The 13041-nt window shown below is 42.0% G+C and overlaps 1 protein-coding gene across 1 annotated transcript in view; it reads right to left on the bottom strand.

Annotated features, from left to right (window-relative positions):
* Nucleotides 1-7318: 7318 nt before the first annotated feature.
* The window catches only part of LOC311233315 (rho GTPase-activating protein 35-like), a 67128-nt gene continuing 61405 nt past the window's right edge, over nucleotides 7319-13041 (bottom strand). The window contains exon 8 of the mRNA XM_084320264.1: nucleotides 7319-8448. Coding sequence (XP_084176390.1) covers nucleotides 8016-8448 — 433 coding nt within the window. The 3' untranslated portion in view covers nucleotides 7319-8015. The remainder of the gene's footprint in view (nucleotides 8449-13041) is intronic.

The raw sequence follows: 13041 nt of genomic DNA, 5'->3' as shown, positions 1-13041 counted from the left end.
TTTGGACATTGAAAACATTGTTCCCCTGCAGGAGATGATGATCAGACTAGACACACAATACATTACACACGCACTCCTCTCACTCACACACAGCGATCAGAGTAAGACACACACATACACACTCCTCTCACTCACACACAGCGATCAGAGTAAGACACACACACATACACACTCCTCTCACTCACACACAGCGATCAGAGTAAGACACACACACATTCACACTCCTCTCTCTCACACACAGCGATCAGAGTAAGACACACACACATTCACACTCCTCTCACTCACACAGCGATCAGAGTAAGACACACACACATACACAAATTACACAGTACACACCTCTCACTCACACAGCGATCAGAGTAAGACACACATACAAATTACACAGTACACACACTCCTCTCACTCACACAGCGATCAGAGTAAGACACACACACATACACACACACACACGGACTCCTCTCACACACAGCAAACAAAAGTCCACTTTAATTTGTATTATTTAATTTATTTATCTTGTTATGAGTGATTGCTGTATTGTTCTTCAAATACATTTTCATTTAAAGTGGCTTAAAGATCCAAATTCAAATGTTTCATGAGTCATTATTTTAATTTGCTATGGGATCATCATGTTATGATGTTGTTGTTTGGTCCTGACAAGAGTCTCAAAGTCTGGGGTGATGGTAGACAAGCAACTCTGAGGTCATGCTCAATGTCCAATCTGTTCCTCTGCTCTGTCTTCAGCTGGACCAGAGCTGAGAAGCCACTTTCACAAAGATAGGTAATTAAAAAAAAAAAAAAATCCTTTTTTTTTGTTGTTGTTTACATTGGTTTTCGATTAGTCGACTAATCGAAAAAATAATCGGCAGATTAGTCGACTACCAAATTAGTCATTAGTTGCAGCCCTAGTCAGAGGTAAGCGACAGCTGTGATTGGAGGATCAAGAAAAGAGGGCAGGGTTTTGAGACAGGTCCATTGCGCCTGGAGTGCGCGTGCCCGCCGTGCACTGGTTCATCGCTGTATCCGTCGCAGCCACGCGCTGTGCGTTGAATATGATGTATTATGATGGAACTCGGGCGCTGGTTTGAAGCGACCTAGCAAGCAGCCGAGCGTCTAAAAGCTCTCTGATTGGCCGACGCGGTACTTTCCGTAACCGCAGTTTGCAATATGAGTTCAACAAAGTGAGTTTATGCTGTTGTTGTGTTGTGTGATGCAGATATTTGTCTTGGAGCGTGATGGCAAGTTCTTTCAACGGTTAGGCTTAGGCACTCTTTCAAAGTTGGTTAAGGTTAGAGTTTGTCTTAGAGCAGGGGTTTCCAAACTTTTCAGGCCAGGGCCCAGAAAATAAGGCGTCAGAGAGCCGCGGCCCAATGCACATCGTCGGGCTTTTTTTTTTTTTTTTTTGCCAGGCGACCGATTTTTTAAGCCAAATATCACTTCAATCCTATTAAGTTAGTTCAAGTTAGTTATTCATTTATATGTGCTATTTATGAGAGGGCTAACTTGTTGCAAAATAATAATGATAATAATAATAGCCTCATTAAAATACTATTGTTGCTTCGGTTGTTTTCAGCGTTTTATGTGCATAATCTGTTATTTAGTTTGAAATGTTCGTTGAAATAAGTAGATTTTTCGTTTTTGTTTATTTATTAAGTTAATATAAAACCATATAGTCACATTTTAGAATACAATAGAATATAATTTTAGAATACAACTAGAAACACTGTCCTGGCCTGCTTCTAAGTTCAGTGGCCTGACAAAAAAATAAAAATAAAAAAAAATAAAAATAAAAAAAGATTTTTTTTTATTTTTTATTTATTTTTTTTAAATCATCTCGCGGCCCACCCGTGGCTGCTCGCGGCAAACACAAAGGCACTCACAGTACTTGTTGGCTATTAACAAGCTATATTATGGATGCAGTGTGGAGGGACATGCATGGACAATGGATGGACATCAACACAGGCTGGATGGACAATGCCATGGAGTGGATATACTTTATCAACAAGCCCTTCTGCCAACAACAAGGTAGATTAGCGATCTTTCTCCCTCTCTCTCTCTCAGCCACTCAGATAACGCTTCTCTCTCTCTCTCTCAGCCACTCAGCTAACGCTGGCTTCTCTCTCTCTCTCTCTCTCTCTCTCTTTCTTTTGGATTGAAAATACGTGGATTATGGCTTGTTCAATATCGTCTATGTTTGAATGAATGAATGAATGAAAACTTTATTAACAGATTGCAGAATGGGTACAATACAGTACGGCTCAATACACACAATTGTTAAGGGGATGCAGACCTGAGAAAGACGTTTGACTTGTTTACATCAGGGTCCCAGATTTTCGATTCATATCGATAGTTTAATAGCTAGCCTTGGCTCGTTTAACAATATGCAAAATATGTGTACAGCCCTGTACTCATACTGAAGTTATTCTTGGTATATAATACATATACTAGGTCTGATTGTGTAACGAATCGATTCCACGTAGCGCTGTGTGAGAGAGAGAAGGAGAGAGAGGGAGAGATCTGCGTGTGTTTGGAGACGGAGCGAGTTTTGTTTCTAACTTTTCTATTTATATATTGTGTTTCAAGTTGTGAATTAGACTATACTTTATTTGACTGGTTGTGTGTTGTTGTAGTAACAGCTGAGCGACTCGTTCATAAGAGCCGATTCATTGCCGTGAGCGTGAGTTGAATCGCTCACGTCTTGCCATGAGTCGGTTGTGTGGTACTGTACATGTTTGCAAAATGTTTTGGTATAGCGCCCCTAGTGGAGAGAGAACCAGCAGCCGCTACTGACTGGAGACAGACATACCTGCTCAAAATTATGATAATGGTATTATCCTCTTAAAGCTCATCTCTATATATCGGTTATAAACCAAATGAAAATCATCGATTTCCTTCACTACTGTGTACAGACGGTTTCAAACTGTATTTTACATTAGAAAGCAAACAAAATAAATGGACAAGAGAAAAATAAATCTCAATTTGGTCAGTATTGTCATTTGGACAAGCAAAGCCATTACTTTAAGTTGCAGGCAAGAAAGACAAGTCTGTCCACTGTCTCTGGGTTTAACAATTTTTTTTATAAAAATCCGATATTTCTTTTCCGATATCGATTATTAAAATATATCGCGATAATTATCGTTATATCGCCCAGCCCTAACCACTTGAATGTGTAAACACCATGTCTCATGCCTCACCAGTGTGAAAAATATGTATATATACCATTTTATATATCATTCTTTACATATTGTTTTCAAAGGCATTTGTGTTTTACAAAGGTGAGAGAGAGAGACACACACAGACAGAGAGAGAGAGACCTGGAAAGCGAACAGGCTCTTGGAATGGGTGTCTGGGAGGAAGTGAGGAGTCTTTCGATGTTGATTAAACGGCAAGCAACTAATGTCATGAGTGCAGAATTAAAGGACAATAAATCTAATCTAACTGAAATTGTGTAGCACAGACCTTTCTATGGATCAAAACCTCAATATTATTATGGTGTAGTTAATACTTCATGTATCCTTAATCCCTAGGCTAATGAGGCACTAAGATGTTAGTAAAAAAAAATAAAGAATGCATGCCAATGACAGGAAGTAACGGTATATATTATGTGTGTGTGCATGCACATCTAGGGGCGGGGGGTAGGTTTGGTCTCCCTGATGTTGACTCCTTAGCCACAGCCTTGGGTTGTTTAATACTGGACGAGTGTTTCATAACGGCCGTTGTGTGGGCGGATGCGTCTGAATGTCCCGGGCTGAATTTGTGTCCCAGTCCGCCCCTGATGAAAGGTGCTATACAATTAAAGTTTATTATTATTATGATTATAGTTACAAATGCTTGAATGTCGTTTATAATTCCGACACAAATCCAAAGAAATCACCCACTGAAAAAAGTTAACCAACGATTCTTTGTATGGTGGTGGTGCTGGGCCATACAAATCCTTTCAAATAGTACTGCAGGGATCCAGTTTTGCCCCATTGGAAACACATTCAATATTAAAAGATATATCATACTTCAGAGGTCAGAGGTACAAAATAAATAAATAATGCTACCCCGGTGCAGCTTTAATTACTTTCCAGTTTCCACCCACTCTCGTAAACAGTCAAAAACGTCTCTGGGTCACTCACACACAAACAGGAACCACAGTAGGTAAGAGGACAATTTTACAAGATTTAATTTATTAACTATTATACAGATCACATAAGGCCTTCATCTTCATACATCAGTCAGACAAATTTCCATGGTTTGCTGTCGATGCACAGTATTTTATCTTTCACCTTTATGCTATTTCATTTTTTGTATTGTTTCGTTCTCTCGCTAATCGTCATGTTTTAAAATAAGCGGAGAGGTTGAACCTTCTCCCTCATGTGTTCTTAAATCATGCACTAAAGTGGCCTTAAACCATTCACAAAATTGTAAAAATGGACTTTCAATCATTGAAATACACACTAGAAATGTTTTTTTTCTACCATTGACTAAAGGGCGGCATTTTAGACCCCCCTAACATACAAAGAAACAACCATTATAGAATAGTATGCACTTACTTTTTTTTTCTTCTTTTTTCTTTTTTAACTCGTCAAGTAGCAGATTTGTCAAGGTTGTGTCAAACATGAAGTGATGCAGCCGTGTTCTCAGAAGTCACATTTTAATGGGACAAGTTAGAGGGTTCTGTTTCCTTGCGACTGTTCTCTTTCAGTCACGATGCCTTCAGCCTACTGCTCTGGGCCGTGCGAGACAAATATTCCAACATGGCCGGCCCCAGCTTTGTTTTTTCTAAGCAAGATTTTCAGCTTATTAAAAACTCCCAATGGTGTAAATGATCTGTGACAGATACCAAAAAGTAAATGCTAAATCAGCATTGCCATCTTCAAATAAAATCGCCCCCCAAAATTCTTGCGTCTTGGTAATATCAGAGAAAATCATGGCCAATACGTTAGTTTTTTATCTGGAGGCCTCCTATTTCCCAAGGCAGGTCTGTGGTTCCCGCAGGCGCATTTGGAGAAGTTCCAGGGGTCAAGGACTAGTTTAATTTCCCCATCATTTCATTACCTAGGAGTTAGTCGTTTCATCTATATGAATGGCTGCTCTGATGTGAGGTTTCCCTCTCCCCACCTGTACGGTACAGAAAGGTTAGGTAATTATGGCAGACTGTGGTTGTACTGGGCAGCTCCCAGGTGTGAATGGAACTGTGTGAATGTGAAGCAGGGCGTTCCTGAAAAAGAGCAACTGTGCTCAGCAAATCTACCCTGGGTGAATAAAGGTTAATAATTATGCACTAATTTCTATATTAAAAATCTTCTTAGGATCCGTGGGTCAATGTGCATCTATTTTGGGGGGGGGGGGCCTGGTTTCTATTAGTTACAGCCCTGCTCCTCAGTTTAGTCTGATATCACTCAAGATGACAGGCCGACTTCCAACAGCATTGAGATTCCTATTAGTACCAGTAAGTGATGATCCCACGTTATTAACACGAGCGATGATATACCCAACCTTGGCGAGAGCAGTGACAAGACTCCCAAACACCCCATGTCCATTATGGTTAGTTCTCCCTCATCCCAGGTGATCTCCACAGTGCTTCCACCTCACATGGGTAGACAGTGGTGGTTTTACTATCCTGCATCTGGTACAGCATCTAGCACTGGAAAATGTTCTGCTTGTTTGTATGTCCATGACAGAGAGAGAGAGAGAGGACGACATGCGGGCACAAAACTAATTAACCAGAGCAGGTAACAGTAGATCCTTGGGTGGTCATTCCCACAAGTTCCCCCCTGTATTCAAGAAGCAGGACTAGGCAGCATTTGGAGAATCCTAAATCTTTGTCTCAGTTAACGGTCCTTAAATGTTAGATGTGTGCAAAAGCTTGGTTTGAGAAGACAACCACGACAACGCTTCCAGCGGCAGCCAATCATAAGTCCAGATAGTGGATTTCTTAAAAAGGGGGAACTACACCCAATTTATGAATTCATACACGTTGTTCCTGTGACCTAAGACGGTACAAAAGTAGAACGTGTACAACTCTCCCAAAAGCTAGAGTGCTAAAATATAAAGGTAGAACGTCTGAAATTCCTCTGTAGAGAATGAACTGGGGAAGATGTTAAAAGGTGACACAAGAAGAACCCAGGTGAATGTTCAGAGTATATGGGTTAAATTTCTGTCTCAGAACAGAGAACACTACAATAGAATAACTAATTTGGGTATAAAGGCTCAAAACAAAAGTTCTGTGGGACCACAAAATCAGCCTCCCGTTCATAGTCAGTGGAGCAACACCAATCTGCATCCCCATCACAAGTTTGAGACTTACTCTCTTTCCCAAAGTCAGAAACGAGAGAAGTAACTCATGTTCACAAATATTCATTGAACTTTCCTTGGCTATGGACATAACATATTGAAATTCTTAACTTGGGTGGCGTTCCCCTTTAAGAAAGACACCAGAGAGTTACGTTATGCGTGTTCTGGCATCACACAGTTAAAACTAAACAGAGCTCACCCACCGTGGTGGATAATATCCATGTCCTAATCGTTCCCACAAGCAATACACCCAAAATCTACCAATTATTAACTTTACCATCAAGTCAACCCCAGCTATATTCCAACAACCAGACTGGATCAAATGTCCTCTAAACAACCACTCTGACCAGCAGCAACCACTCTGACCGGCAGCAACCACTCTGACCGGCAGCAACCACTCTGACCGGCAGCAACCACTCTGACCGGCAGCAACCACTCTGACCGGCAGCAACCACTCTGACCGGCAGCAACCACCACTCTGACCAGCAGCAACCACTCTGACCAGCAACCACCACTCTGACCAGCAGCAACCACTCTGATCAGCAGCAACCACTTTGACACAACAACAGCAGCCAGAAATACAGTGTGCTCCAAACAAAGACTTTCTTATTTCTTTTGGACATGGCTGGATAAGCAACACATATGTATGTGAGCAGTATTCAGATTCCCCCATTAAAAAAGGAACTTGTTTTCACGAGCCCGACCTAATGCCACAGTCACACCAAAAAGAAAAAACCACATGGAACAAGTGATCATTGTGGCATTTTCATGGGATTCCAAACACTACACTATCAAACAAAGTGCTTGATTTCACATGGATAAAAAAAAAAAAAAAAAAAAAAAAACGTTTGATGTAAACAAAGTTTGATCTGCCAATGCTTTGTAGAGGCAATGAGTATGGCTGATTGAGTTGTGAACTTAAAACACACGCGCACACAAACACACGCACATGTCTCTCAACATTCCCCTTTTGAAAAAAGAAAACAGTGATCATTAAAGTGCATCCCTGGATGCCCTCCCACCCCCACCCCTCTCCTATACAGACACCCCCTTTCGTCCCTGCTGACCCCTCAGGAAGAGTCAGTGAGAGAGGGCACCAAGGCTGACAGGGAGCCCACCCCCTACCCCACCCTGGGGCAGACTGCTACCCATAGGACCTAGAGAGGAACAGTCTAGAATTCCAGTGGCAGTACTTTCATGAGCAAAAAAAATAAACATGTAAAATAACTATACACAAATAAAAACAATGATGGACATGGAGGTTTGGGCTTCAGCTGGACATGGAGGTTTGGGCTTCAACTGGACACGGAGGATTGGGTTTCTCGGTAGTGTTGAGGGTAAACAGGAGGCTGATAGAAGAGAACTTTCCCCCTGCTGAGGGTGTGTCCTGGTGTCACCTTCCAGCCTATCAGGAGGGTCTCAAGAAGGGTTTAGAGGGGGGAGGAGTCAGTCACAACAAAGGCTGGCGGCCTGCCTTGGCACGGTTCATCAGTGTGATGGTTACAAGTGGCAAAGTCGGGTTAAGTGGCTACATTTTCTTCAAACACTTTCTGTTCGCGGATTCACCTCTAGGTTATCCGTGACCAAAAATGTAATTGTGTGTGCGTGCGTGTGTGCGAGCGAGCGTGTTTCTGCATGTGCGTGTCTATGTATGTTGCATTGGAGCGATAAGGTCCAGCATAATCATCATCATCATGGGAGGGGCACACATGGTTTCTTTTTTCCCCTCAAGATTCTCACAGTGTCTCCTGTTCGGGCGGGGGCGCGTGGTGGTGGTGGTGCGGGTGGGGGTGTGGGTGTTGGTGGAGCGGAGGCAGCAGCGACTGCAGGGGCGACTGCGGGGTGGTGGGCGGCGACTGCTGCAGCGGACTGAAGTGTGCGGTCGTGTGTGGCGGAGAGGAGCGGTAGCAGGAGGCCCCGCCTCCCCCGGCGAGGAGGGTGGTGGTCGGCGAGCCAGGGAGCCCCGCCAGGCCCGTGGGCGAGTCGAGGAGCGGCTGGTTGTAGAAGAAGAAAGCACACTGGTGGATGAAGGCCTCGATGATTGTCTGGTAGGTGCGCGTGGCCGTCAGCGCGTCCATGGTGGTGAAGTCGGGCCGCATGAGGGTGGGCCAGAAGCAGATGGAGAGGTTCTCGCTGGTCATCAGGTTCAGCCTGTGTAGCTGGCTCACCCTGCAAAACACACACACACACGGTCATTGACATCTACATTTAGTTTTTGAGATATGTCGTACTGACCTATACATATGACCCCCCGCCCCCCTCCTCTCTTCTGAATGAACTACAAACTGATCTCGGCCTACGTGCCTCTTGTGTCAGTGGAAAGCGCACGTGAAGCTAAAAATTCTAACAAGTACCAATAAGAGTAGGCTACAGGACATTATAACAAGTACCAATAAGAGTAGGCTACAGCAGTGGTTCCCAAAGTCGGGGTCGCGACCCAAAGGTGGGCCGCGAGCAGCCACGGGTGGGCCGCGAGATGATTTAAAAAAAATAAAAATAAAAAAAATAAAAAATAAAAAAAAATCTTTTTTTATTTTTTTTTTTATTTTTTTTTTTTCTATTCTATTGTATTCTAAAATGTGACTATATGGTTTTATATTAACTTAATAAATAAAAAAAAACGAAAAATCTACTTATTTCAACGAACATTTCAAACTAAATAACAGATTATGCACATAAAACGCTGAAAACAACCGAAGCAACAATAGTATTTTAATGAGGCTATTATTATTATCATTATTATTTTGCAACAAGTTAGCCCTCTCATAAATAGCACATATAAATGAATAACTAACTTGAACTAACATAATAGGATTGAAGTGATATTTGGCTTAAAAAATCGGTCGCCTGGCAAAAAAAATAAAATAAAAAAGCCCGACGATGTGCATTGGGCCGCGGCTCTCTGACGCCTTATTTTCTGGGCCCTGGCCTGAAAAGTTTGGGAACCCCTGGGCTACAGGACATTATAACAAGTACCAATAAGAGTAGGCTACAGGACATTATAACAAGTCATTAGGGCTGCCGCGGTATCGATTTTTTCCTTACCGCACAAATTTGCGAAGCTATTGAAACCGCTGCGGTAACAAACAAAAAAAAGAAAAAAAGAAAAGTTTTAATGCATTTTTTTTTTTTAGTAGTAGTAGTCTATTCTTTATAGCATATAGCCTGCCTCTAGTCTAAATGTCTATCTTTAGAGGATGACTTTGCAGCATGAATATTGTTTGGGATTGGGCAAGCACGTTATTGAAAGTTAAACAGACAACATAGGCTACTGAACAGTTTATTGACGCTTGCAGTGAGGTACAACGTGAGGCTCACTCGAGGTAGACGGTGGACGGGTCTGTTGAGGAGCTGAGGCGCGCGCCTCTCTCCCCTTCCCGTCGACCAAGAGTGAATACCTGTAGTCCCCAGGGCTCTGTCCCGACCGGTGTGCGGATCCCCCCCGAAAGGATGGGTGAGCCGCGGCCGGGGAAGACCGGGCGAGCCCGACTTAACGAGAACCATAAAACCTGAGCACGGTGTGGCTCCAGCCCCTTGCGCGCCGCCGCGGTTCCCAACTCCCCTCTCCCTCACGGGGCGAGGCGGGGGGGATTCGAAGTCTCCCCTCTGGTCGTGCGGCGTTCACTCTGGGCAGGGGTGGTAGCGCCCGGCGGTTACCCCCCCCCCGACCCTTTCTTCTTATTATAATTATTATAAAAAACAGCAGTGATACAGTATTCAGCTTAACTCTGCGGTGGGCGTGATGTAACAGCGATACCGCGGTAATGCGGTAACCGCGGCAGCTCTACAAGTAATAATAATAAACTTTATTTGTATAGCACCTTTCATACAGAAACTGCAGCTCAAAGTGCTTAACAGAAAAAAGACAGGCATAAAATGAGCACATGCACACACATGTGTGTGTGATTGTGTCGTGTGTAGTTGAAGTATTTGCAAACAATTGTATCATATGTTGTGTATTGTAAATCGTGTCGTATTGTACTTGCTGAAGTATATATAATCTTACAATTAGTTATTTGATGGGGGATGGAAATGGATAAGCTTTGCTTCTTCCATCTCCTTTTCAAACAGTGTACAGTTTCTGGCTGTTATTTTTTTGGGGGGGGGGGGGGGGGGGGTGTTCTCTTTTCCCATTTCATTTATTTTTACAAATGTTGCTTTGCCCGACAATGGTAAATGTAGCCAAACTAACACTGTGGTTTGAAATAAAATAAAACTATTGAATCTTGATCCACAAAAAATTAAAAAAAATTAGCACAAAGTGCAGACATATAAAATCAGTTTTTCACATTAGGATCTAACATCCCAAAAGGCCACCTTGTTTATGGTTTGATTCAGTTTTAAATAGACAATAATAAAATAGACAGTAAAATAGTGCAGTGCAATAAAATAGTAGAATAGAGTAGATAATTTTTTTTTTTTTTTTTTACAGTGCAATAAAATTGTTCTGGATTACTGTTCAACAGTTCAAAGTCAAGTACCAAGTTCAAGTACCAAGAACAGAAGAGTAGACTACAGGACATTATAACAAGTACCAAGAAAGAGTAGACTACAGAACATTATAACAAGTACCAAGAAGAGTAGACTACAGGACATTATAACAAGTACCAAGAAAAAGTAGACTACAGAACATTATAACAAGAACCAATAAGAGTAGACTACAGGACATTATAACAAGTACCAAGAAGAGTAGACTACAGGACATTATAACAAGTACCAAGAAGAGTAGACTACAGGACATTATAACAAGTACCAAGAAGGGTAGACTACAGAACATTATAACAAGTACCAAGAAGAGTAGACTACAGAACATTATAACAAGTACCAAAAAGAGTATACTACAGAACATTATAACAAGTACCAAGAAGAGTAGACTACAGGACATTATAACAAGTACCAAGAAGAGTAGACTACAGGACATTATAACAAGTACCAAGAAGAGTAGACTACAGGACATTATAACAAGTACCAAGAATCTCATCAATCTATGAGAAGCGGTGCTCACGGAGAGCACGGATCATCATCAAAGACGCTTCTCACCCCAACCATGGACTGTTCACCCACCTGCGGGGTACTCGTTCTGGGGGCACGCTACCGCAGCCTCCCAGGCAGAACCAACATGACTACAAATTGTTTCATCAAAACTCTACTTAGCCCACTGCACCTCACTGTATTCCTGTGTATATAGCCTGTAGCTTATGTAGATTTAATTTGAATTGTTATATATATATTTTTTCCCATCACACATTGTGCCAACCATTGCACTTTACTGTACAGTTTTATTTATATGCATCTTATTGCAAATGACTGTTGCATTTTTTTATCTAGATTAATCTACCTGCAATCCTGGAATTAATCTAGATTAAAATGGCTAAAAAAAGAAAAAAAGTCTGCCGAAGGCATTCAAAATAGGTGTGTTCTACCCAAATAATGACCAGAGGAGATTTATCCTCTCCTCTTCATCTGAGGAGTCACTAGCTGTTCTATCTCCTTGTTCAACAGCATGGACATGTCTCTTCTTTTTGTAATTTTCAGTGTTTCTTTTAAAACCAGATTTATCGTAATTTTCTGTGCCCTTCCTTTGATGCCATTAACATTGTTACACTGATATTGACAGCCCTCTCCAGTGTCAAATCACTCTGTCAGTAGTTTCTTCTGTGCACCTTCATTTCTTAATCCACACACAAACCGGTCTCTCAATGTGTCTTTTAGTGAATCTCTAAATTCACAATGCTGCTGACTGGTTGCTCACACACAGACTGCTGCAGAAGCAGGTTTCTCAACAAATTCAGTGCAAGCTCAGTGTAACAGTTCCATGAATGAATGAATGAATGAACAAGTTATTTAACAGATTGCAGAATGGGTACAATACAGTACGGCTCAATACATACAATTGTTAAGGGGATGCAGACCAGAGAAAGACGTTCGTCTTGTTTACATCAGGGTCCCCCATTTTAATTTCATATTGCTCCACATTGTCATTAGCCCCTTTCGTGACTGTGATGCACCGAGTGAATCCACAGTCACTTGCCCCTCAATAGGAAACCAACCTAGATTTACCATGAAGGACTGGTTCTGGCCGAACCGTTCGTTATACAAGTATCACAGAGAAATTACAAAGGTACTCACAGTTGCACGAGGGTTTCGGACAGAGATACGGGATGGTGCGCATGCGCTGTGATCACCCAACGGCGGAAATAATGCTGTTTTGAGCAGTTTATACAAATTATTTAAAATGTTTATTAGCAACGCAGAGCTTTCAAACCATCCCGTATCTCTGTCCGAAACCATCGTGCAACTGTGAGTACCTTTGTAATGTCTCTGTGATTCTTGTATAACGAACGGCTCGGCCAGAACCAGTCCTTCATGGTAAATCTAGGTTGGTTTCCTATTGAGGAGCAAGTGACTGTGGATTCACTCAGTTACACCCCCCCCCCTCCACCCCGCCTACCCAACCACCTCCAATGTACAGTCCCCCCACCCCACCTACCCAACCTCCTCCAATGTACAGTTTCTTCGTCAAATGTATATACTCTCTTTTTTAGACTATTTTTGTATCACAAACAATACTGTATTTGTAAATCTGGTATGTCATAAATGTATAGATGTAGCAGTACTGTCTATCTGTATGTCGTGTATGTTATGATGAATTGAAAATGGGGGACCCTGATGTAAACAAGATGAAAGTATTTCTCTGGTCTGCATCCCCTTAACAATTGTGTGTATTGAGCTGTACTGTATTGTACCCATTCTGCAATCTGT

This window comes from Notolepis coatsorum (genome assembly GCF_963971535.1).
Source record: "Notolepis coatsorum genome assembly, chromosome: 8".
In the NCBI taxonomy this organism is placed as follows: Eukaryota; Metazoa; Chordata; class Actinopteri; order Aulopiformes; family Paralepididae; genus Notolepis; species Notolepis coatsorum.
This window is presented reverse-complemented; position numbering and strand designations above follow the sequence as displayed.